Source organism: Photinus pyralis, unplaced genomic scaffold (genome assembly GCF_008802855.1).
Source record: "Photinus pyralis isolate 1611_PpyrPB1 unplaced genomic scaffold, Ppyr1.3 Ppyr1.4_LG3b, whole genome shotgun sequence".
Lineage (NCBI taxonomy): Eukaryota > Metazoa > Arthropoda > Insecta > Coleoptera > Lampyridae > Photinus > Photinus pyralis.
Window position 1 is genome coordinate 9,365,784 of NW_022170510.1, and position 26,606 is coordinate 9,392,389.

General features: G+C 38.8%; 2 protein-coding genes across 2 annotated transcripts; one reads left to right on the forward strand and one right to left on the reverse strand.

Annotated features, from left to right (window-relative positions):
* Positions 1 to 608: 608 nt before the first annotated feature.
* LOC116167085 lies at positions 609 to 1,616 on the forward strand. The gene has a single exon (XM_031482324.1). The coding sequence runs from the start codon at positions 609 to 611 to the stop codon at positions 1,614 to 1,616; it is 1,008 nt and encodes a 335-aa protein (XP_031338184.1).
* Positions 1,356 to 5,315, reverse strand: LOC116166357. Its single transcript, XM_031481315.1, has 2 exons — positions 4,424 to 5,315; positions 1,356 to 4,364 (listed from the first exon to the last, which is right to left on the reverse strand). The coding sequence occupies exons 1-2, from the start codon at positions 4,521 to 4,523 to the stop codon at positions 3,676 to 3,678; spliced, it is 789 nt and encodes a 262-aa protein (XP_031337175.1). The 5' UTR covers positions 4,524 to 5,315; the 3' UTR covers positions 1,356 to 3,675.
* Positions 5,316 to 26,606: the final 21,291 nt, after the last annotated feature.

Here is a 26,606-nt window from a genome sequence, read left to right on the forward strand (position 1 = left end):
CAGGATTCTACAGAAACATATAAACGAAGAACCAACCAATTCGATGGACTTTATGTTAAGACCAAATAATAATACGCTAAAATGTGAAATGAAGACCATACATGATATCGACTTTAGAAATCGGATTCCATCGGTCGCATGCTCGGTTTCTCTCCTAAATTGTATGAAGGCGGTAGAATCCATGAATCTGATCTAGATGTGCAAATAATCAACGCAACAAATATACACGTTGAGTGCAACCTAACGGGTGGAGCATACAGAAACAGTGCACTATCTCATACCATCTTTGAATTTGACGTACACGTTGAGCCTGGTTATAAGTTAATCAAGGAGCCAGCTACTATTATATATTTACCAGTGCTCACACATCAAATAGATAACATAACCTTACGGCTCGTTGACCAAAACGGTTATTTAGTGGATTTTGGTGAGGAAAAAGTAACTATTCGATTGGAGCTGAAAAAGTATGGGGCTTAAAATTTTCTGTAAACAAGGTTCTTCGCTTAGTCATCCTTCATCAGTCAACACGAGTGTAAATGGTGGTGGTGCATTAACCGAAGACGACGTACAGTTTTTGCAATATCTCGGCTACAAAGTACTACAAAAGAATGGAAGAAGCACTAAAAAACCTATTCGTGGGCGTAAAGTATGAGGATATGATCGTGGAATGTGATCGTAGAACTTACCATCCTTACTCCGCAAACGCCTACGACAACTCGGATGAGATCAATCTTGTTATACAGAAAGCGGATCTCATCACAGTCACCTATGATAGCGTCATATACTTGGAGGGAACGCTTAATCCAACAACGCCTAATAAAACTTATGATTTCACTAACAACGCGCCCCTCTTTCTCTTCGATGAAATTAGATTTATTTTGGGCGATCAGGTGATAGAAATCGTTCGATTGCCGGGGATAAACAGCACTATCAAGGGTTTTTGCTCATACACGACCAACCAAAGCAGATGCTTATCGCATGCAGGATGGAGTCCTGCCGACTCTCCTCAGATCCTCAATAGCACGAAGACGGCTTTTTGCGCTTCCATACCACTAAAGCATGTGCTTGGGTTTGCCGAAGGATACAAGAAGCCTCTAGTTAACATACGTCAAGAGCTGATATTAATTCGTTCCAAGGATGATAGAGATTGCTATAAAGGAGAGACAGAGGTTAAGATTAATCTTACGAAGGTAACATGGAAGGTTCCATACGTAATTCCTAACGATGCAATGAAGCTGTCAATTTATGGAAGAATTAACAAGAATTCGCCGATACAAGTGGCGTTTCATGCTTGCGACCTTTACGTATACCCAACCTTACCCACCAGCAGATCGTTGGTTTGGTCGGTAAAAAGCAGCACTGGTTTTCAACGCCCTCAATGGCTACTGATTGCGTTCCAAACTAAGAAGCGAAATAACAAAGAAGCAGATGCGAGCAGGTTTAATCATTTGAGTGTTTCCAATATAAAGGCGAACATTAACAATCGAAGATATCCTTATGAGCAGCAGAATCTGGTCTTTACCGACAATAAGTATGTAGACGCTTACGAAGAATATTTAAATTTTCGAAATCAATATTACGACGCTTTGCAAGAGGGATCGCTTCTTAGCTATTAAGAGTTCGAAGATCAGCCCATCTTCGTTATCAATTGCACTCGCCAAAATGAGAGTATCCATAATGTGGTGATCGATTTAAAATTGGAAGTGGAAGCATCAGCCGCATTTGCACATGATACCATCGCTTATTGTGTAATTTTACATGATGTATTAATCGAATATGAGCCATTCACTAACATTGTGCGCAAAATCTAATTTGTAACACGTGTTTTCTGATAAATAATAAAGATTAAGATTATTACTGTAATCATTTCCCCCTACCACATATCTTTCCTACCGGTCCTTAAAAGAAAAGAAAATTTGAATTAGTATAAGTTTTGTGATCATGCAGACTGCTGTCATTGCACTTTTTTTGCTTTTTCAATGCTGTATTAGTATCAACGCTAATACGGTTGATGATGGCGATGATGATGATGAAAGAAACACAATCAGTGAGCGTGAAATCGATATGGTGTTTAGTCATCTCGCTAAATATGGATACATAAAGGAGCCTGGTGATGGTGAATCAACTCAAGATAATCGTATAAATATCACGATCAGCGCTTTAAGGAAATTTCAAGAACGTTATAAACTACCTAGCGATGGCAGGTTAAATGGGGAAACATTACAACTCATATCTCGGTCTAGATGCGGAAATTCTGATGATCCATCATCGTATATGACTCATCTCATCAGTATAAATGGTTAAAACAGACTTTGATTTACTATGTATCCAATATGCATGATGTGAAAGTTTTACAGATGACAGATGAAGCTTTTCAAGTTTGGGCGAAACACTCAAATTTAAAATTCAAATACAGCGCGCAAAACCCGAACATATTGATATCATTTCATTCCCGCAAGCATACATTTGCTTTGCCGCCATATCCGCAATGTATTTTTGATTTTGATGGAATGGGTGATGTATTGGCGCATTCCTACTTTCCATCTAGAGATCAGCATGTCGTTGAAATTCACATTGATTGGGATGAACGTTGGCATAGAGCAGATGTAAATGCACCTCCTCCTGGTTATACTAGTTATTTCCACACCATATTACATGAAATAGGTCATGCTCTAGGATTACATCATTCAAACAATCAAAATGCGCTTATGTTTCCTTATTACAATCCAAATACTATCAACCTACATGAGGATGATATCGCCGGAATCCAAGCACTATATCCTCATGATACTATTACATCTTCACGTTCACCGGATAATAAAACTTATCATCTTTCAACACGTATTAAGACTACACCTGCTACTACCCGCAAGACTACTACTACTCGCAAGACCGTTAAACCGCCTGAACTGTGTAACGTTCAAATCGAACACTTTTTGATTCTAAACAAACGACTATATATGTTTTATGGACATTGGGTTTGGATATCTACGTTAAATAGCAGCAGCAAGGTGGAGTCCGCTAAGAACCTATTTGAGTGGCTACCGTTTCTTCCGAAATCTTTTAAACGTTTCGAAGCAATATATCAGAAACCTAACAGCGATGTTGTCTTCTTTAGTGACGGTCACATTTACATAGTACAATTCCCTACTTTACAATTGATGTCTGGATGGCCTCAGCCTTATAAGCGCTTCACAATTCCAGATAGCCATAAAGTGAATGCCGCAGTAAACACCTATACCGGACGCACGCTTATTTATCACGGAGTAAATGAACTGATAGATTTCGATGATTGTAGTCATCAACCTAAAAATCGGTTAATATTTGCGGATGACTTTCCAGATATCCCTCTCAAGTTAACTTCTATATTTAAATACATGGATGGATACCTATACTTTATCGCCGGAAATAAATTTCATAAATATAGCGAATATACAGGTCGTGTAATTCAATCAGGTGACATTGATCTATCCTTATTCAATATTCATTGTGCTAATAAAGGCGTTTTAGAGCAACTGTATGATGTATTAGCTAAACTTTTAAAGTTCGATAAACATATTGAATTGTATTTAGATCATTAAATAAAGGAAATTACTATTACTAATATAATAAGTTTGTGTACACTTGAACTATGGGTATGGATGAAAAAATAAAATTTTTTTGCTCGAAAACTGTTTATTTCAAAAACTTCATTTTACTAACAACCATATTTATAAATTTTTGAGGGTGAATGTTTACAATTTCTGTTAGAACAGTAAATTCTTGCAAATTATCATATCTATCCTTCCAAGCGGATAGCGATGCTAACAATTTGAGATTTTTACATATAAATTTTCCTCTTGATAAAATACTATCTTTCTGTTTATCGGTGACATTTTCTGTATGTAGAATTTCAGCCAACGCGCGCGTAAAATCGTCATAAAGACAATACATCGTATAACGGTTACCAAAATTCAATTTTTGAGTAATGACTTCGGAGGCGGTAAATATCATCTCGATTGCTTTCTTGGAAAATAGTATAGATCGACCTGAGTGACTTATTCGAATACATCTATCATTTTCGCCTTCCTCTTCTTCTTCCGTTTCAAGTATTATTTCAGGTTCTATAAATATTTCATGCTTGCTCCTTCCTTTTGGGGTATACTGTAGCATTTGCCGAATTAAGTGCTCAGTTTTAAAACTGAATATTTCGTTCCATTCAGAACATTCAAATTGCAAATACTGCAGGTCTTTATAACATGAAGATGAAGGATGAGATATTTGCACAACAGAATTGAAAAAATTCCCCTCCAGTAAACTCCCCACTTCGAGTATAATTCCTCCATCCAAGAATAACGACCATGCTGCTATTAAAGTTTCTTTTCCTGTAAACATTTAACATATTTATCATTTTGCTCTCATCATAATCGTTGATATTCATTACCTTGCTCGTCTTTATTAGCAGAAGTCGATAAAAATTCATCATCATCTTCGCTACTCCATGAATCTTCTTGCGATTGTTGCTGTGATATTGGTGTACTCATCTTGATATATAAGCGATTTTTATTTTCTTATTGCTTTTATACACTTCAAACTACTTTGGTGGGGATTTTTCTTATAGAAAACCATATAAGAAATTTAAATCTATAGTTTCTAGGGGGTACCTCCTACCGGGTACCCCTTACGCCGTACGATCTATCGCCACACCGGCGACGCATCGCGCGCCAAAACTTCTCGCAATACTTCAACCTCTAAATCTTCATATCACGAATACGCTGCTGGTCTAATACGCTAAACGGTCACGCTCGTAATTCACATATCCGTGGTTCAAACCCTCGCAACGGCAAAAATCTTTTTTTCTTTCATTAATTGCTGTGACGTCACGCCTGGCCCAGAACGTACAGATCATAATAAGTTTAATCAACACGTCACAAAATGGCCGACAAATATGCTCCCATTGGCTCACACGTGACCACGTGACCAACTTCCACGCTCCCCATTGGACTGACGTCATTTCCTGGTCCAGAACGTACTTTGATATACTACTCTTGTTATTTCAAAAAATCCATACTGGCGTACGATCGTTTTAATATACTTTCAGACAGCTGGCTATCGCGCGATGGGCGATGAAATGCTGTGCAATGCGATAAATTCAAACCTCCGTTTATTTTATGCGATGCGATGCTACTTTGGGCGATGGTTTGAAATTCAAGCAAGTTTGATTGATCACCAGTCATCGCAAGCGAAGTATGGCTTTATTAACGAGCCCTAGCGAGTTTATAATTTTGCGGTGTCTGTCCGTCCTAGGGAATGCAATCCCGCAGCAAAATCTCCATCCCGGTATTTGCGGGATTGTTAGAAGTTAATCCCGCGGGATCCCGGTATTTGCGGGATTCCGCAAAATTTTAAATAAATTGGCAAATAAGCAATTCTGTGCGGTCTGTATTAAAACAAATCGCTAATTATCACAATATTTAACAAAAAATTACCTTCAGCCTAACTTAGAGCTCAAAAAAACCTCACCTGTAAAGCACAAAAGGTGAACTAAAGTGCCTCAAAAATCATAGTAGGTACATTTTTAACGAAAAAAGTTTAACAATTATTTAAAAAATAACTTCTCCGTTATGAGTTTCATTAACAAAGTAAACAAGAGTCGCCCCTTGGTCGACAAATTCCTCAGTGTCGCAAATCCCGCGGGATCCCGGTATTGCATTCCCTAGTTCGTCCGTTAGCACGATATCTCGATAACGAATGGACCGATGACAGTAAAATTTAGTACAGGGATTCTTTATCAAATTTGTAGATCGGAGTTCGTGAATTGGCAATGTAGCCCAAAAAATAAGGAAGCCCCTTTTGACATCTCTGTGAGTTATGAACCGAATTGCATGAAATTCAATATGCATATAGATTTAGCTATATAAAACGCAATTTCAAAAATTGAGCCTAATCGATCAACATTCACAATGCCCTTTTCGCATCTCGACCATTTATAAACTGAATTGCAAACTTTTTATTTATGAAGGTATTTAAATGAAATTTGATACATGGGCACTTGGAATAAAAGCAAATTTAACGCCAGTTTCAAAATTTGGTTTTGTGCATGCGCAGTGCCAACTTTCATATTTATGGAAGCAATTAAATGAAATGTCATACAATTACATTTTAAATAAAAGCAAAACTAACATCAGGATTAAAATTTGGTTTTGCACATGCTACAGCCATACCCAGGAGCTCGTTTTCTATATTTGTTTATTTGATTCTCAATATAATTAAATGTGTCCAAAGTCATTTGAAAATACTTATTTTACAACAACCGATATCAATTTCACAAAAAGGTGATAAAATTCACAAAATACCGTTCCTTTCATATTGATGTATTTACCAATTTACGATTTTATCCGGTTAATTTGGATTCTACCACTGCGCCTTTAATGAGCCTTTCTTTGGAAGATTTTGTGAAGTCTTCCAATCGGAAATGTTTTTCACAGATTTTTTTATTTTTTAATGAATTCGGTGACAGTGGAATCAGATGTGTAGCCCCTGTAAAGACGTGCTTTTTTATCTATAGGGAAGATTTATTTGATGATTGTATATAATTGGGCCACCGTGAAGTTGGTCACCAAAAATGGGTTCGAAAATGTATAAGGTACCTACCTATTCAACTTGATGAGAGCTGAGAGCCCCAAACAAATTCTGCATAAATCCCCAAAGATAAATGAATTACCTTCTTCAGAATTCAGTGTAGCAAAACTTGTTTGGATGATTCAAGGTATCTCTCCCGTTTCTGGAAAATCCGGTTCCAGAAAATCACAGCCGGTCAACTTCATCATAGTATACCGAAATGATTTCGGAAAACCTCCGGCGATTAATATACCCTTCTTCTAAATTGAATGTAGGTATCACAAACCAGCAAAGCTCAAAATTAGATTGTTTGCATCGAAATCGATGACATTTAAGAACAATGTCGGCAAGCTTTTATATGTGCAACATTTAAAAGTAGGAAATAAGTCACGCAGTAATGAGAAAGTGAAACCTGAAAACCTCAACCTCAACAAACATTAACAAATGACAAAGTTATCTTCGGTTCTGCAAACGAAATTGATACACACATTACACATAGCGAATTTTTGATGCCGTTTACTTAAACTGCGTATAGTATTTTCAATAATATAACATTCGATTCTCGTATATCTCACCACGTAGAGTAGTTGCGACACAACAATTCGTTTGAATTAAGGATTAGATACCATTCGTTCATTTTCGAACCACCAATTTTTCACGGCGAACTTCATAGCAGCATTAATTGGTAATAGTTCATACTATCAATGAAACAAGAAGGACTAACCAGCATTATTAACCCAAACGCGGCACAGGTTTTCATCCTTAAAAGGAAATCCATACATTTTTAGATTGGGTTCCACTCGTTTTGAAACACCACATTGAAAGTATTGACAAACATTTCCTGCTTTGGCCATTTTTATAACTAACAAGTATCTAGGTATTTAAAACAATAATTGTAATAATAGACTATTTAAAACACAAAAATACGTCTTTATGAAAAGAAAAGGTGTATATGAACTGTTCAAGTGTTAAGCTTAAACGCCGTGTCTTTTTTTATATCCCTTAACGGTTAAGTAATGCGATTCCCTTTAAACCTTAATTCAAAGTTCATATTCGGCATCCCACAATAAATGGTTACACAATGCAAAAACGGAGGAGCTCCGTCTCAGCGAAAATGGCCCACCTCATGAAAATGTATTTTTGAATAAATGGTGTCATTCCGTTGTAATCCGTATCCGTAAAAAAATAACGAGAAAATTTATTTGCAAATGTCCTAACTTTCGTAATTATAATATGCACCTGAGATGGGATATCCTGACCTACAGATAAAGTGTTTTGACTTAAGGAAATATGATATTCTTTTCTTTAAATCATTTAAATTACGCATGCCTTCTCATATTTATTTAACAGTATTACAGTACAGTTTCCAACCATTCGTTTACGATGAAAAAAGTGCATTTACGAGCTAAGCATTTGAACATTTTACGGCAGTAGCGCTAGCAGACGGATGTTTTTTCAGCGCAAACATTTCGTATATCTCATGAGCCGTCTGTAGTATTTTGTCTGTGCTAATACTAAGTAAGCTGTGGCAGAATTTGATGGAACATGGCCGCCGATCTCAACCGCCAATCAAAAATTAGACACCATATTGTCGCCACGGTCTCTATAAAGTCACTGTAAATATAAATCGCTTACGATGACATCTATTGAGTAGTTTGCGCGTAAAACGGAAATTTCTTGCCCTTAAGTATTAAATGTAATTCTTGCATTGTGAACGAAGCTTTAATCTGTCGTATCTCTCTCACCTTTTCTTTCACTTATGGTGTCATGTGTGCATGGGCAATATGGCGCGCTAGGGGGTGGACTGGCTTTGAGTGCTGCATGTGAGAGTGCAGTAGAAAGAATTTTTTGATTTTTATTGCTTCACTACATATTGAAAGTGATGAGTGCGGTTCAATTTTGCCGGGATTATCAAAATAAAACGTGCCCATACGGCAACGGGTGTCGGTACATCCATTGTAGTAAGGCCGAAGTCGGGCTTTACCGTGAGCAATGGATTGTAACTGAAAACATCAGGATGGAGTTGCACAGAATAGAATCGAGACTCGTGAGGTGTAAGGACTACCTCAGGGGTGGTTGCACGCGACCCCGTTGTCGTTTTTCACACAACAACGCCACAACTCTCGGGGATAGTTTCTTAAAATGCGCAGTTTGCTTCGAAGAAATATTCAAGGGAGAAATTGTGTTTCAATAAATGCAGCCACAGTTTGTGCAGGAGACACTCTGCAAGGCTACCATTTCTCAGGGGCTAACGTACAGCGGCGGGGGAAATTGTTGAAAAGCAGTGCCCTGTTTGCAGGCAGGAGTCGAATATAATAACGCTTCTATCCTAAAGTAAGTATACCTATCATATATACTTGTACTTTTAACTGAAGCTAAACTGATTTGCCAATTGGTTCACTTCAATTCAATTGCGTTGTATAATATTTTTATATTAAGTTGTCTCTGTCACGCTAAAATTAACATTTCAAAGTACACCTTTCAATCTAATATTCATGATTACTGCACCAGGGGTAACAAAAATATCAGGATACCTTTCTTCAGGTTGGACAAAACCAAGAATAGCTCTGAAGTGATGGCGTTAAAATTCTACAACCATCTCCCAGAATCTATGAAAAATTTGGAAAATGCTTAAGTTAGAAGTTAAAACACTTCTTTTGAATAATTGTTTCTATAACTTTGAGGTTTAAGTTTTTTTATGTGTAATATTTTGTGACGAATGCAAGCAATTTTTTTCCATGTAAGCATAAATATATATTATTATTATTATTATTATTGCATTTATGGAATTATTTAGTAGCGGTAGATTGCATATTCTGCCCTACTAAGCACAAAAGTGGTAACTGCACTTCACCTGATTTGTGGAAAAGCAACAATAAATTTTGAGAGCTGGCCATTTGTCATGTATACATAATTTTGTTATAGTTTAAATTCCAATTTTTTGTGATGTTTTGTTTGTTTAAATAATGCAAAATGAGCCTTAAACTCCATAATGCACGATTTTTATAGCAGTTACGGCTGATTTATGAGAACTCCTTGTGTTTAAATACTTAGCTTGTTGGCCGTAACTACATGTTGCTTGGCATGTTTAGTGGTATCTGTGTAGATACAGTCATAAATGCCTAGTAAAATGCACTTACCCCTTAATAAGTCTTGTAAAAATTACGTTCACTGGCTGTATAATTTATTCTTATTTTTTTAAATTCACTTTCAAACTTCAGTAACTGAGCCAATATAAATTCAAATATCAACCTTTAATTAAGAGTGAAGCCCTTGGATTGGAAAAATCCATGGGAGCATTATGCATTTTAAGATTACCTGGAGGCAGGGATAAAAAAAACACAAAATAAGCTTATTTAAATGATTTTTACTTGAAAAAACTGACATAGGTATCAAGTCAATAGATCATGTAAATAAATAGCATTGTTATTTTAGTTTTCATCGTCTCCAAGATCATCATCGGTCGTAGTTGGAAGAAAGTTCCAAAACTCCAGCCTGTTTTCAGGCACAATGCTGTTCTTCCCAGTCACAAGCTTGTCTAAAATCCCTCCTTCGCTTGATGGATATTCCTCTACATCTCTGCACTGCACTTGGGAAAGGAATACGCTTGGTTCCTCGATTTTTTGTTTAAAAAGTCAGATCTTTCCACTCAGAATTTTCATATATAATACCATAAGTAGTCGAAGTATTGTCGAAATATTTTTGAGGTGCTGTCACGATGCTAGTTACCTGTTATGACCACGAGCGAAAGTGAAAGTGATTGCTCGAGGAATTTTTGGTTATTATTAAGGCATCCCTTGAATTCAAGTTTGGGATTTATTGGTTTGATTGCCTTAATGCCGCTCGCGGGATTGGACTGATTTTCCTTTACGAAGTACGTGGTTTTGGGGCCACGCCACGCTATTTCGCCTGTATCGCCTTTAATTCATATAATCCGTTTTACCCAAAAGGTGAACAATAAATTTGCACAAACTGTCGGACAAAAACAAAAAAATCTAATGGTAATTTACATCTCTAGTAGTTCCATACTGACGTTATACCTTGCTTTAGCTTTTACCTATGGGTATTTGCTCCAGTTATGGGATCTACATAATTTTGTTGACGGGATAGGCCAGCAATTCATGTTGAAGTAGGGTAGTAAAGTACGTGCCCCCCCCCCCCCCCAGATGTACATTCTGTTCTCTTTTTTTTGGGTGTTTTTTTTAAAGTGAGGTTGTGTATAAGTACTTATACACAACCTCACTTTTATTACACTTAATTTTTCATTCCTGACAACTAATATAATATATAACATCGTCAAAATATTACATGCATCTTCACTTCACCAAATGACGCTCGGCCTGAAGATGACCTGATAAGGTCGAAATCCATAGCCGCAATAGTAATAAAAAAAAAAGTGTTTAAAAAAGATTTTCTTTAATTCCCAATCCTCATCATACAACACGTTTAAAGAACGATGGAACAATACATCAATCGAATTTTCAAAAAATGGTAAGAACGTCAAATTAACTTTAAATGCCCATTTCCAAAAAGAAAGTAAAAAATCCAAAAGTACACTTAAACGCGTATTTCCAAAAAATAATGGTAAGAAGTTTAAAATTACACTAAACTTAAAGGATAATTAAAAATTCAAAACTTCATAAAACTTAAACGTTAAATTAAAAATCGAAATCACTAAACCTAAACGTATATAAGGAAAAAAATCTAAAATCTACTAGTAACTTAAACTTTTTTTAATTTAATATCCAAAGTGCACAGTTTTTCGTTTATGCAAGAAAGATCATCATCAACTTTCACTTTCGCATTATATCCAATTAACGTTACTCTGTTGAAGAAGACGCTCTCCGTCGGTGACAGCATCTCCAATTGGCCCTGAGAGTCTATTAGCAACCCGTACTCATTGCGCCGATCGCCTACTGTGAACATTTTAATTTTTCTTACAGTCTCCCACATTTGTAGATCAAATTTTAGTTATTTGATGTTTTTTATTAAGGCCTCCAGCGTTCTCCTATCCTGCATGGTAATCCCTTTTATCCTTACGGTACGCCTTGTTACACTACCCTTGTTACGCATGATGACACTGTTGCTGAACTCGTAGTCACGTAAGAAAGCCTTTTATTATAAATGTGCAACCTTCAATTTGACACTATCGAGGTCCATGAAGGTCTTCACCTCTGCCTACTTTCCAAGGTGACGTCAGGCGACCTTTGAAATTCACCTTGATCCACTTTCCAAGGTCACCGCTACGTGGCGAGTAACCTTGAAGTGGTCAGAACCGGCCCTATGTAACTACTTACGAAACAAGGAGGGGAATTAAATTCCTTCGAAAAACAATTTTTGCGATCAATCGGTTTAAAAGTGTTCAAGAAATAAGTGAAAAATGGCCGAAACGTTAAATATTTTCCAAGACGTACATTTCGACGAAGCTATTACCAAATAGAATATTCATACGTACCTTCCATATAGTTCATCTAACTACGGACTGTCTGAGGAGATTCGTATTTTAATTCAAAGTCAAGATCTAATAACTGCAACGTATGATAGTGTGGTGTACACGCCACCACTGTAATCCGCACGCCCCTGAAAAAGAAACAGCAACACAAGCACGCGTCAACGGCGTGAGTAAGGGTTGTCGATCACGTGAAACACCGCACTAAGCAAGGGATGCGCACGTGATCGCACCCCAGGGAGCGCGTGCAAAAGGATCCCAAGTTGTATAAAAGCCGCAACAATCGAGAGACAAACAGAGAGAAGTTTTTCTGCTCACCATAGCGAAAGATCTCTAGCTCTGCTCACCATAGCGAGCCCACCACCTTCACGGTAGCCGCAGGCGACGTACCCAAGAGGACACCGATGACCGGAAGGCACCACGCAGAAGGAAAACGCTTGCAGAACGCAGTCCGCCGTTTTCTCCGGCGCTCGCCAATACCTCCACCGATCAGCCCTCTGCCACCGTCGCCAACACCGGAGAAGAAGTACCGTTTATGCCCGGCTCCCACGTCATTGGCGTATGCCAACGTTCCACCTTGGGAAATCAGCGAAGACGACCCGCGGAAACCTTTATTAGAACTCCGTTACAACTGTGCCCTTTTTGGCCCCGATTATAATTAAGATGTATATATGTAAATAAACCTTTTTGACCATCCAGTGGCGTACTCATTACGAACACACCGCACCAACGACCCCAGGGGGCCACGCCAACCCACAGTGGTGACACCGACGCGCCGACGTGAGTACAGCCATGCCCGGCAACGAAGGAGACCTCAGCGCCACAGAGCCGCCCACGCCAACCCACGGAAGAGCCGAGATTAGCAGAGTACAAGTGAAGTTACCACCATTTTGGCCTACCGACCCTGAATTATGGTTTGCGCAAATCGAAAACCAATTCACAATCAGCGGAATAACTACAGATGAGACGAAGTATGGATACGTCGCCAGCAGTCTCGAAGCAAAATACGCGTGCGAGGTACGAGACATATTGACCAACCCCCCGGCCCAAGGGAAGTACGAGAAGTTGAGAACAGAACTTACCAAGCGATTAAGCGCAACGCACGAACAAAAAATCAAGCAGTTACTGGAACGTGAGGAACTCGGCGACAGGAAGCCATCACAATTCTTACGCCATTTGCAAAGCCTAGCAGGAACCACGGTCCCCGACGAACTTCTCCGATCAATATGGACCAGCCGACTCCCGCAAACAACCCAAGCGATTCTAGCGGTCCGGAACAAGGCACCGTTAAGCGAAGCTGCAGACCTCGCCGACATAGTAACGGCAACAGCCGCACACGAAGTCCACGCAGTACAAACTACAACATTAGAAGACACAGTTAAGAACCTGTCTGCACAAATCGCCGAGTTAAAGACAGAAGTGCGAAACCGACCAACCGAACGCCAGCAGCAGAGGTTCCGAGGACGAAGTCGCAGCAAGTCTTCCAGCAAGCAGTACGATACCTGTTGGTACCATTTTAAGTTCGGCACAGCGGCAAAGAACTGCAGACCACCTTGCAAGCAGGCCCAGGGAAACGACAAGCCCAGTCGTTAGAGGCGGTTAACGACTTGGACAACAAGCCCCGCCGCCTATTCATAACCGACCCAAACACTCACGAGAAATTCCTGATAGATACCGGAGCCGAAGTGTGTACCTTTCCCGTTAGAAAGGTCCCCAAGAGACAAGCCTCGTTATACAAACTGTACGCAGCAAACGACACGCCAATCAATACGTACGGCACAGTCAACTTAACTTTGGATCTAAGGTTGAGGAGGAATTTCCCATGGAGATTTATAGTTGCAGATATTCCCAAACCCATAATTGGCGCAGATTTCTTGGCCCATTATGGACTCCTAGTCGATATACAGAATCAGAAACTGATGGATACCCAAACAGGAGTAACCCATCGTGGACAAGCAACTGACATCGAGGGCGGAGCAATACACACAGTCGCAGGAGAGTCTCGATACCATCAACTGGTGAGAAAGTTCCCACAGTTAACTCAACCGGCGGGAGTAGTAGCAGAACCCAAACACAACACACGACATTACATCCGAACCACTGCAGGACCGCCGGTAGCACACAAACCTAGAAGACTCGCCCCAGATAAACTCAAAACCGCGCAAGAGGAATTCCAGACCATGTTGCAACTCGGAATTGTGAGACCTTCCGCAAGCGCATGGGCATCACCACTACACCTCGTCCCCAAAAAGACCGGCCAATGGAGACCATGCGGCGATTACAGAGCCTTAAACGCAAGGACAGTCCACGACAACTACCCGGTCAAGCACATCGAAGATTTCTCCCAAAAACTCGACGGGAAGAAAATTTTTTCAACCATCGACTTAGTAAAAGCCTTTTTCCAAATCCCAATGGCCGAAGAAGACATCCCAAAGACTGCGATAACCACACCATTCGGGTTATTCGAATTCTTATATATGCCTTTCGGTTTACGGAACGCCGCACAAACGTTCCAAAGATTCATCGACAACATCCTCCGAGATTTCGATTTCTGTTACGCATACATAGATGACATATTTATCGCGTCAGCAAACGAAGACGAACACTGGGAGCATTTACAGCTAGTATTCACTCGTCTAGCAGAGTACGGGATCATAATAAACCCAGAGAAGTGCAAGTTCGGGAAAGAAGAGGTCGAGTTCCTCGGTTATCGAGTATCAGCGCAAGGAACAAGACCTTTGGACGCCAAGATCACCGCAATCCGTGATTTCCCACAACCCGAAAATGCCAAGCAGCTACGACAAATGCTCGGAATGATCAATTACTACAGAAGATTCATCCCCAGAGCCGCAGAGACACAAGCACCTTTACACGAATTATTGAGAGGAAAAATAAAAGGAAACCATGAGCTCCAATGGACGAAAACCGCTAAACAAGCTTTCGAGAGATGCAAAGCACAGATCGCAGAAGCATCACTTATAAACCACCCCGTACCAAATGCCCCACTCACCGTCACTACCGACGCCTCAGATTTCGCAATAGGTGGAGTAATTCAGCAATTCAACAAAGAAGAATGGCAACCCATAGCTTTCTTTTCCAAGAAATTGTCACCCACTGAACAAAAGTACGGAGCGTACGACCGCGAGTTATTGGGAATCTACAAGACAATCAAGCACCACCGACACTGGTTAGAGGGGCGTGAATTCACGGTCTATACAGACCACAAACCGATTACGTTCGCGTTCGACCAGAAACCAGACAAATGTTCTCCCAGGCAATTTCGTTACCTCGATTACATAGGACAATTTACCACCGACATCCGCCACATCTCCGGCAAAGAAAATATGGTCGCAGACGCATTATCACGAATCGAAACAATCAAGACTGGAATAGATTTCGAAGCACTCGCCAGCGAACAAGACACGGACCCCGAGCTACAAAGTTTACAACGAACGGAGACAGGTTTACAGATTAAAAAGGTCCACCTTCCAAACTCGAGCAAACCATTATTTTGCGACATATCCAAAGAAACAACAAGACCTTTCGTAACGAAAAGATTCAGGAAGGCAGTTTTCGAAAGCGTTCACCAGTTATCCCACCCAGGAATACGAGCCACAGTCAAACTAATTACTCAAAGATTTGTGTGGCCCGGAATCCGAAAAGATTGCACTCAGTGGACACGACAATGCAAGCAATGCCAGCGATCCAAGATACATAGGCACAACAAAACAGCAGTCGCACCATTTCCCACCTCAACAGAGAGATTCAGACATGTACATATAGATTTAGTTGGACCTTTACCCGAATCTCAAGGACACAAGTACATGCTAACGTGCATTGACAGATACACAAGATGGCCAGAGGCCACACCAATAGCAAACATCGAGGCAGAAACAGTCGCCGAAGCTTTCTTCAGCACATGGATATCACGATTCGGAACCCCAACCCAGGTAACTACAGATCAGGGACGTCAGTTCGAAGCCGCGCTATTTCGGAAATTAGAAGAGCTAGCCGGTTTCCGACGAATCAGAACCACGGCATACCACCCACAGGCCAACGGGATGGTAGAGAGACTGCACCGTCAATTAAAAACAGCCTTGCAATGCCATGAGTCCTCATGGACCCAAGCCTTACCATTAGTGCTACTTGGAATCCGAAGTGCATGGAAGGAAGACATAAAGGCTACAGCAGCAGAAATGGTTTACGGACAAACCCTGAGACTACCCGGCGAATTCCTCACTACAGATCCATTGCAAAACAACCTCGAGGCCGCAAGCTACGTAACGCAACTCCGTAATCATATGAGAAACCTTAAACCAAGCAAAGGATCCAACCACGATCGACAAAGACCGATATTCATCCTCAAGGACACCGAGACAGCAACTCACGTATTCATCAGAGTCGATGCAGCAAAACGGCCATTACAGGCACCATACGAAGGACCCTTTCCGGTACTACAACGGTCAAACAAAACAGTGACCGTCAAGAAGCCAAACGGAACAGTAACTGTATCCATCGACCGCGTGAAACCGGCTTTCACAGAAAACGACGACCAAACAATCCAACCAACGGAGCCAACTAACGAAACAAAGGCAGACATACATCATACAATACAAACCAGGTCCGGGCGCACCATAAAACCACGGGTGCGTTTTCAAATCGACACCTGATTCCATCACCAGCAAGGGGGTAATGTGGTGTACACGCCACCACTGTAATCCGCACGCCCCTGAAAAAGAAACAGCAACACAAGCACGCGTCAACGGCGTGAGTAAGGGTTGTCGATCACGTGAAACACCGCACTAAGCAAGGGATGCGCACGTGATCGCACCCCAGGGAGCGCGTGCAAAAGGATCCCAAGTTGTATAAAAGCCGCAACAATCGAGAGACAAAGGAGAGAAGTTTTTCTGCTCACCATAGCGAAAGATCTCTAGCTCTGCTCACCATAGCGAGCCCACCACCTTCACGGTAGCCGCAGGCGACGTACCCAAGAGGACACCGATGACCGGAAGGCACCACGCAGAAGGAAAACGCTTGCAGAACGCAGTCCGCCGTTTTCTCCGGCGCTCGCCAATACCTCCACCGATCAGCCCTCTGCCACCGTCGCCAACACCGGAGAAGAAGTACCGTTTACGCCTGGCTCCCACGTCATTGGCGTACGCCAACGTTCCACCTTGGGAAATCAGCGAAGACGACCCGCGGAAACCTTTATTAGAACTCCGTTACAACTGTGCGCTTTTTGGCCCCAATTATAATTAAGATGTATATATGTAAATAAACCTTTTTGACCATCCAGTGGCGTACTCATTACGAACACACCGCACAAACGACCCCAGGGGAGCTACTAAACCCACACCAAAATTAGCAAATGCCGGTGGAGGAGTCCTTCAACTGAAGCAGTTGGGTGGCTGGAGATCGACTGCGGGAGCAGAAGGTTATGTCGATCAATCGCTTCACGGGCAAGAGATAATTGCGACAATTTTAGCATCCTCTTCATCGACGTCTACATATGCAGGACTGTCATCCTTTGCTCTTCTCGTGGATTGACACCCAATGGTTCTACGGCCAGACAAGAATTTAACTTTTCTACGGAGAAATCTAAAGGGGGGCTAATTGTAACAATTAATAATAGCGGTAACTCTAATGTAGCAATTGATTTTATTAATTCAAGTTACCGGTCAGGTAATAAACAGTTTTTTTTTGTTTTGTTCGTATTGAAAGCATCCTACTGCACATTTATGGGTTATGCAATGAAACAAGAAAAAGAAACACAGATCATACTGGCATTAAGTTAGTCACAAGTCAATTAAACTAGGAAGTAATCTGTGGACTCTCATTGTGTTGCTTCGTTTCCATTTTTTTCAACTTTTTCGACTTTGTTGGTTTATTTGGAATTAAAACTTACAAAAAATAGCAAAGATAAAAAAGTTGTGTTTAAAATGTGGGTTTGTATAATTGGTACCTACTGTGTCAATCGCGCCAGCGCCATCTATTAGGATACTACCAACTAAACTGAGGTTAGTAATGAATATTACTACACTCGAGAATCTACTTTCCTCCCTCCTGGAAAAATAAGTGTTGTAAAATACAACTTCCTCATCCTTCAAAATGACAATTATGAGACTGATTACAATATAATCGTGAGTAACGTGAGTAAAGTTTATTACGGCAGTTTCTTTTTTTCAAAAAACGTCATCGATTATATTCTATAATGAAAAATAAACTTCAGTCTTTTAGCAAACGGATTTCTGTTCTATCGGTGTATAAAACGTCCTACGAACCTTGCATACCTCATTCAGAGTGCACGCCCCGGAAAATAGGGCAATCAAAAGTGAAACAAGAAGCAAATTATTGTACAGGTTACCTTCGTTCAATTAAATACATTACAATAAATTAGGTAATCAGTCTCAAAGCAACGCAGCGACGTCAATTAAGAACCTACTCCTTAGAGAAGAACTCTTCCTCAGTTTAATTGATCGTTACAGCGGAATGTCCATTGCCATCCGTAATTATTAACTATTGTAATAATGTATTTGTTAACATAATCTATACCTTTTTGCAAGGTGAATTACGTAACGCAAATGACATCTTCTGCATTTAAAGTTTACTTTGGTACCGTTAACTTGGAAAAATTTTCAATTTTGAAAGTAATTCATTGCAACTACGTGTGAAATAAGATGCATTTTAAATTGGCTCAAAGTCGAACTGATATCAAATGACTTGATTCGTTAATAAAAGCCCGTTTCTTTGATATTAGTTTTACTTAGAGGATTTCTTTTAGTTTGTTGTAAAAGTTTCCCTTTAATCTTCACAGTGTGAGTAAGTGGGCTTTATTCGCTAGCGAGTGTGATGCATGGTTTAGTGGGCGATAAAAATGCCGACAAGCACCTACCGAATTGAAGCTCATTCTAAATTAATTCAGGATGACAAATATTTGTGCTTGATTCAGGTATCTGACACCTATCGACTAACCGCAGAAGTTAGCGAATCTTAAATTGATGTTCGCAAATATTCGCTTATAATCTAGAGCTTGACAAGTAAAACACGCCGGTTTTGCATATATGCAAATATAACGCTTAATCACTAAATCTGATCAGGATTAATTTACAATGTAAATTGCAGCGAATCCTTTATAACAAATGGTAAAAAGGAGGTAACTCCGACAGACGCTAGTAGCAATAACATTAATGTGAGAATTTTCTAATGGTTGTTTATTGTAAGTTCTTGTTATATACGAAAGGATCATATTTCGGTGGCTTTCGGAGTGTTGCGTCAACAAGTTGTTTAGGTCTCGGTTCGGTCTCCCAGAACCGCGTGGCTCTCTTGCGATTGGTAGCAGAAAAGTTTTCCAGTTCTTAATGTACTCGTTTTGCACTTGACATCGTGACAGTTATGCATATTTCAAAGACGGTAACGTGGTGGTTGATTTTATTGATTGGTGCCACAAATGTGTTTAGTGATATTGCTACAAAATCCGAAAATGAATTAGGTATGTGAATTGAAATTATGAGGTTATTAAACTACGTTAATGTTTAATTTCCCTTTCTTGTCAATTATTTTTAACAAGGCAATTACTAAATATGCGGCATGCCATATTAAAGCTAAATGTAGATTTTTTTAAGTTCAAAAATATTAAAATACAAAAAAAATTGCCGGTTGTAATTATCTCGTTAACTTTAACACTTTTATGATTAAATGTGTCCTGGCCAAAAATGTCAACTATTTCAACGTATTTGTAATAAAATATTTGAATAACGGGTATATCGAAGAAGATAAGAGACACTCGTCTCTTACTCAAGGTAAATATAATCATTTTAAACGGAAATGTATCCATTCCATTAATATTGATAAGTTTAGTTAGACTGGCTCATCTAAATAATCATTAATTAATCTATATAGTTTATTTGCTTATGGTTAATACACTATAAAGCGGTTAGTGATTTAATTAGTTAGAATATAAATGTAATTAAAGAAACAAGAAAATAAACAGAAAAATAATGATTTCCTGAACGTGCGCGTGAGGTTTGATCTACAACAATTTCAATTTTTAAGGGTTTTGTCCACACATCCACATTTTCATTTCTTCGTATGTATAACAAATTTATTTACAGTAATATTTTCCATAAATAATGCAATTTCAGAATTAGTAATTCATTTAACAGGAATTCTTGTAAATTAGATTAGAAGGACGACGACCTTTTCCAGGCATACAGTCTTTTAAACATTTTGGATTGCATTAAATTTTGTTCCCTATAAAACAGCAGCAATTTCTTCATCTGTTGAACCGTTCATCTCGATGAATGCAATGAGATTGTTGACCAGTGGTAACTTATTAATTGGTTTTGAAAAAATCATCAACAATGAAAAAGCAGGTAATGTTCTCCAACTGTCTAAAAAACTTCATATACAAAAACCAAATCGTACATCGCTCCTCTTTACAACCTCATATAGTCCAGTTGGTAGGTATTGATCATGCACTGGAAATCTAACGCAGTTTGACTTTTGATTATTGTTGGGGGCATATAATCGATGTGTTCGCATTTCCGGGGTGGGCATAACATGAGGGGGAGCAGGCAAGTCGCGCGCGTGGCGGTTCAGGTTATCGCTTCTAACTCAAAGACGGTAATAGACATAGCAATGCTTGAAGCGCCTATCTACAGCCACTTATATTGCCCACAAAAAAGTAATTGGCATAATGTAGGAATTAAATTTATATCTTCAAAAGATTGACCGGTCACTAAATATGCTAATTAATTAAATTAATTTTTGCATATCCATCCGGAAGTAATTTTTGTAATCTTCATTCCTCGATTTTTAACGTATCTACAGTCACCTGGCGTATTCCGAACAATGAATGAACGTGAACGGTAAAAATGCTCGCTAGCATTGATGTGATGCAAAGCTCGAAGCAAAGTGCGTATACGTGTAGGGCTGCCTTTAGGCCAGTGGTGCTCAAAGGGGACGATCGCGATCGACAGGAGTGCTTTTTGAGTCGATCTCATGAAATATTTGGGATTTTCAGAGGAGAGCTACCTAATGGATTATGCGGAAAACTAAATTCTGCCGTTTCTACTATTTAACTAATTCTTTGTACAGTATTTTTATAAAATTCTGCAATGTCCCTATAAACTTATATTTGCGCGACGATACGGACAAAAACCCTGCATCACACGTGCAACCTCTCAGAGTCGATCGATCGGAGTCTAACAACATTGAGGTAGATCGTTAGCAGTTCAAGTTTGAGAACCCCTGCTTTAGGCATTCAAGTAATAATTATACAGAGTGACCCAACGAGAAGTACACAGAGGGCTTTTAGGGTATTAAATTTAGAAATTTCGAAAAATCCTCGAACACGTCAATTTTGTATTCGAGGGGGACAATTTTTGGAATACAAATCACGAACCCAAGTCTTCACCCCTCTACGTAGAGAGCTTAACCCCTAAAATTTTAAATGGAATCCTATGGCAAATGGCACATTATTTGAAAGCCAATTTAATCGTGATTACTAATCTGCTTTGCTTTTTAAATTCTATTGATTCGTTTCGGAGATAATTCGCATTTGAAATGGTTTTTTCTAAAAAAACCAAAACAAATGCGATCTAAGTCACCTTGTAATAAAATTTGATTTTGACGCTTCAATTTCAACTTAAGTGAACCTGTCAGTTCTCCGAAACGAATCAATAGAATTTAAAAAGCAAAGCAGATTAGTAGTAATGTCCCTACGTAGAGGGGTGAAGACTTGGGTTCGTGATTTGTATTCCAAAAGTTGTCCCCCTCGAATACAAAATTGACGTGTTCGAGAATTTTTCGAAATTTCTAAATTTAATACCCTAAAAGCCCTCTGTATACTTCTCGTTGGGCCACTCTGTATATAAATAATATATAAATATATGTCATTTAATAATAATTCGGTTTCATTCGTTCAGCCCAGCAAATGCAAAAACTGCTGCAAAAAACCGTGGAACTGCTTATCAAATAGTTTTTCTTGTTCTTATTGCAAATGTGGTGATGCAGAAACCCATTACAAACTAAAGAGTCTGACGAAGAGAGCAAAGGCGAGGAGACTTGTGACTGGGTGTCCATGTACGTGCTGGAAAATTTTAAATATCGTATAGTGTATATAAATAAGTATTTGAGTCTATAAAACCGGCACATTCCTAGCATAAGTGCAGATGCCGATGAGCACACCTGCAATAAAGCGCCACCAGAGGGCGCTGGCTATTTACCCGTCATCTCTCTACAAGGCGCCTCGAGGCAGATCGTTTGTCGTGTCGCTTAACAGTTGTACTGATTCGGTAATACGCGTGTTTGGTAATAGATTCGAAAATGTGTTACGTTTCGCAACGTATTTATCGTTTACCTGTTGATTTTACTTGACAATAGTGCAAGTGTTAAATTGATTGTGTTATTTCTTTTATTATGGCTTCGATTGAAAAGTGTTTTGTTTGTGACGAAAGTCTTTCGGAGGGTAAAACTGTAAAGTTGAAAGAACGGGGTTTGAATACTTTTAGACGATTAATAGGATTGAGATGTTCAATGATTTGGGGTGTCTGCAACGGGAAGATTTGTGAAACTATCAGCCAAGTAACACTGGACGAATCGGATGAAGAAGACCTCCATTCGCTGTTTGATGATTCTTTATCGACCGCAGAAGGAGAGTCCGACGATTTGAAGGAAATCGACATCGATTCTGAAGCTGAGGTAACCATTTTCCCCATTGAAGATATGGAAATCAACGAGCAAGGTCTGGTCTTTTAATTTTAGTACCTAAGTGGATTAGGCCTACAGGGGAAACCACGTTAAAAAAACGCGCCGTGTACTTTACCTCTTGGATGGTGTGGAAACAAGTATAGCATTTTAAATCGAAATTAATTGATCATAAATTATTCAGATGGATTAATTAATGAATTAATCGATTAATTGAATAAAAGATATGCCATTATTTCGTGATAAATATTTACTAGAAACATATTTTATAGGAAACTTCTTCCTCTTTAATTTTGCTCTCTAGATACTTTTTCGAAAAACTCATAGTTTTGGAGATATTTGCAAAAAACCGTTTTTGGGCGCCATCTTGGCAAGATAGCGGCACCGGCGGCATGTCTCGGATTGTGCATTTTGTGAATTTTAGTTCTAGATCCCAAAACCTATAAACCTACAAAGTTTCAACACTTCCGAACCTATTTCCAGGTAAAAACCCCGAATGACTGGCCTATACGTATCAAATTTCATTTAAATCCCTTCATAAATATTAAAGTTTGCACTCCGCATGCGCAATACCAAATTTTGAAACTGGCATTACATTTGCTAACGGACGGACAGACACCGCAAAATTATAAACTCGCTAGGAGCTCGTTAATAATTTATTTATAACAAAACGGTTAGAGATACGACTTTTATCCTTAACACCTTTTTTGTAGGCAATACAATTAGCTGTAAATAGCCGCTTCAAGCATTGCTCTATTAATTACCGTATTTGATTTAGAAGCGATAACTTGAACCGCCACGCGCGCGACTTGCCCCCTCATGTTCTGCCTACCCCGGAAATGCGACGACATCGATTTTTTCATCTACTATATGCCCCCAACAATAATCAAAAGTCAAACTGCGTTAGACTTTCAATGCATGCTCAAACCCTTTAGTTTTGAAATTAGCTTTAATTATTTACTGGCCGGCGAGATAAAATTTTCGAAATGGATAAAATACCGATATTAGGCCTCTTTCCACCCCCCAGCCGATCCAGGCAAGAGAGAAAGGTCCGCTAAGGGGTTGGTCCTGTGCTCACCTTAATATTTTCGGTCATTTAGGGTCAGATCGGGCCTCTTGTTTCTTTGCCCTGCATCCCTCGGGTTTAATTTTTCTTACGCCTTTTGCACTGTAGTTTTGCCATAACTTACATGTTGCTCCATTTTCATATACCCGCGTTTCATCCAAAAAGACACAATCAGTCCTGTGATGTATCAGAACCGTCAAACTTAACGTGCAGGTTATCTGCCAAAAAACGTTATTTTGAGTTATTAAGTATAGGGAAAATGACATTTTTGACAGATAACCTACACGTTAAGTTTAACGTTAGTGACACATCACAGGGCTGATTGGCGTTCAGTCTCAAATTGCATATTTTTACATACGCATCTAAAAAATGGACACTTCATCGTCCAATATCGGTTAACCCCATTAAACATTTTTTTGGATTATTTTTTTGATAGCGGAAACCAACATTAGCAACCATTTTTCTTAAGGAACTTTTGGACCCATTAAACGTCTTTCTCTTTTAGAACTTGCAAAATGAATCGAAGCGTAAGATGTTTTAAAATACAAACGTAAACTGCTTATAATATCTACACGATTAATTTAATATAATCTTCGCAGTTGACATAAACTGCTTGTGTGAAACTATCAACATCGCTAATGGGTTTCATACCATTACCTTGTTTTTTTAGGACTTTCTCGAGCAGAGATGGGAAGATAAAAACAATTTTTATCTGTTTGATGCCCGTTGAATTTCTCAATACAAAATTGAGACTGTGGGAGGCATAATTTACCTAGACAGCTTTATGGAATTTCGCAGAGATCCGAGTTTGTGTACCTTTGAAACGGCCACTTATAGCTTTATCATAACCTTGTCCTTTGACATTCTCAATATGTAGATTATTCTCAGTCTGTCTCGATTCTATGAACACGTAACCCTAGCAGTGCGCGCAAATTTCCTTCATTTAAACAGATACGAAAATAGTGTACGAGACCAGAAAGCTAAACAAAGAGTTTAAATTTCATGCAGAAAAAAAAAGTTCTGAAAGATCAAATTATGGTCGATTCAAGAAAATGTAGCAACCTGTATACTGCGACCAACTATTTTGATACTAGATTGTAAAAATTAATATTGATGTATCAAATTTGAAACAATTATCACAGAACAAGGAGAAAACGCAAATTACGAAAAAAAATTGAAACTTTGTCACCCTGTATAACTAAAACGAGGCCCTTTTGACCATGCATATATTTTGACGATTACTATAACCCCCTCAAATATCTGCATAACACCCTGTATATAAGGCGCCATTGTAGTAGCGATTCGGCGTTTTTTGTTATATACTTGGCAATACTTTTAAACCTAGGCAAAACCAAATTGGTCACACAAAACATCAAACTTACAGTCCACCCGTTTTTGATAAATCTTTACGAAAGTCCAATATAATTCAATATTCAATAATTATTACTTGGGTTTTTTAATAAAAAAAAACAAAACTATATGTGGTAATTTCATTCGTGTTTTATACGAATTATATTTCTAATTTAGACGACAAAATAATGTTTTAGTGATCCACGCTTCTCACGCAACTTACATAATATTGTGAACGACGAGAAATGCCATTGTCCTAATTGTTTTGTTATCGAATATTCTTTCTTCACAACATAATGGTATCATTACGGCGGAAATAGTCCAACGAATGTGACATAACTAAGCGATACAGATTTCACTTTCGATTTACTTATAATAAGTGGAGAGAATTAGGTTGTCAGATAAAAATATGTGAGCAATGTTTGAAATGCAGGTTCATTTATCATTCAAATGCAAATTGAGATATTTCTGTGGTGGAAACCCCCAAACAAAAATGTTCCAAACATTTGGTTATTTAAATAAAGAAGCTATTTGTAATCAATTTATTTTTTCCTTCTAACTGACATATGAATTCAGTAAGGCAATAAAGTGAAGAGATGTCTGGAAGATATGCCCATTATTTTAAATTTGCTAAATATTTCAGAATAGGAAACGAGAATTTCGAAAAATTTTAACGGAGGATTCATTTATTTCAATTCAGTAAGTAGGTAAACAAATCAACTTGATGTATTACTGCTTTGTTTCATTGTGACTTTCCGATAGTACCTTTATGCCTTTATAATACGCTAATCAAGTATCAAAATAAACTATCAGATTCGAGTAACTTAACATACCTCTGTATACCAGCTGTTTAGGTCTATGTGTATTTCAGTGTTGCTCACCATTTGCGATACTACACCCGGCACCGGTCGAGTAAATCTCTATCTGAGGTAGCGTGTATTCGCCATTCCTAATATAGTAAATTTTGACACTCGCTTGAGGGTCGGGTCGTAAACGTCACTTCTTAAATAATGACCATAATTACGTACCTGTTGTGTAATATAATTGTACTACATAACACCTAATTTCATTAGATTGCCATCGGTAACTTTAAGCTTAACTATGAATTTATGGCAGGAGTGCATAGGCCCCAAAATTTAGCAGATTAGAAAACATATTATTAAAAAACCTATAAATCGTCAGAGGAGAAACCTGGCAAAAGACAACTTCAATTAAGCTTTACGATCGAATTAAATTAATAAATTTTCGAAGGATGGTGCAAAGTTTAGTGCCAGTAGTGCAAAACCGAAATAAATTGAGTTGTTAATGGAATAGCATATTGTAAGTGCTTTTTTCTAATTTACCTTTAAAGAGTCGCAATGTGAGCTCCAAAAAATGCGTACTCCTAGGAATAATTACAGGGACTTGATTGTATATTAAGGTGGAGCGGAAAAA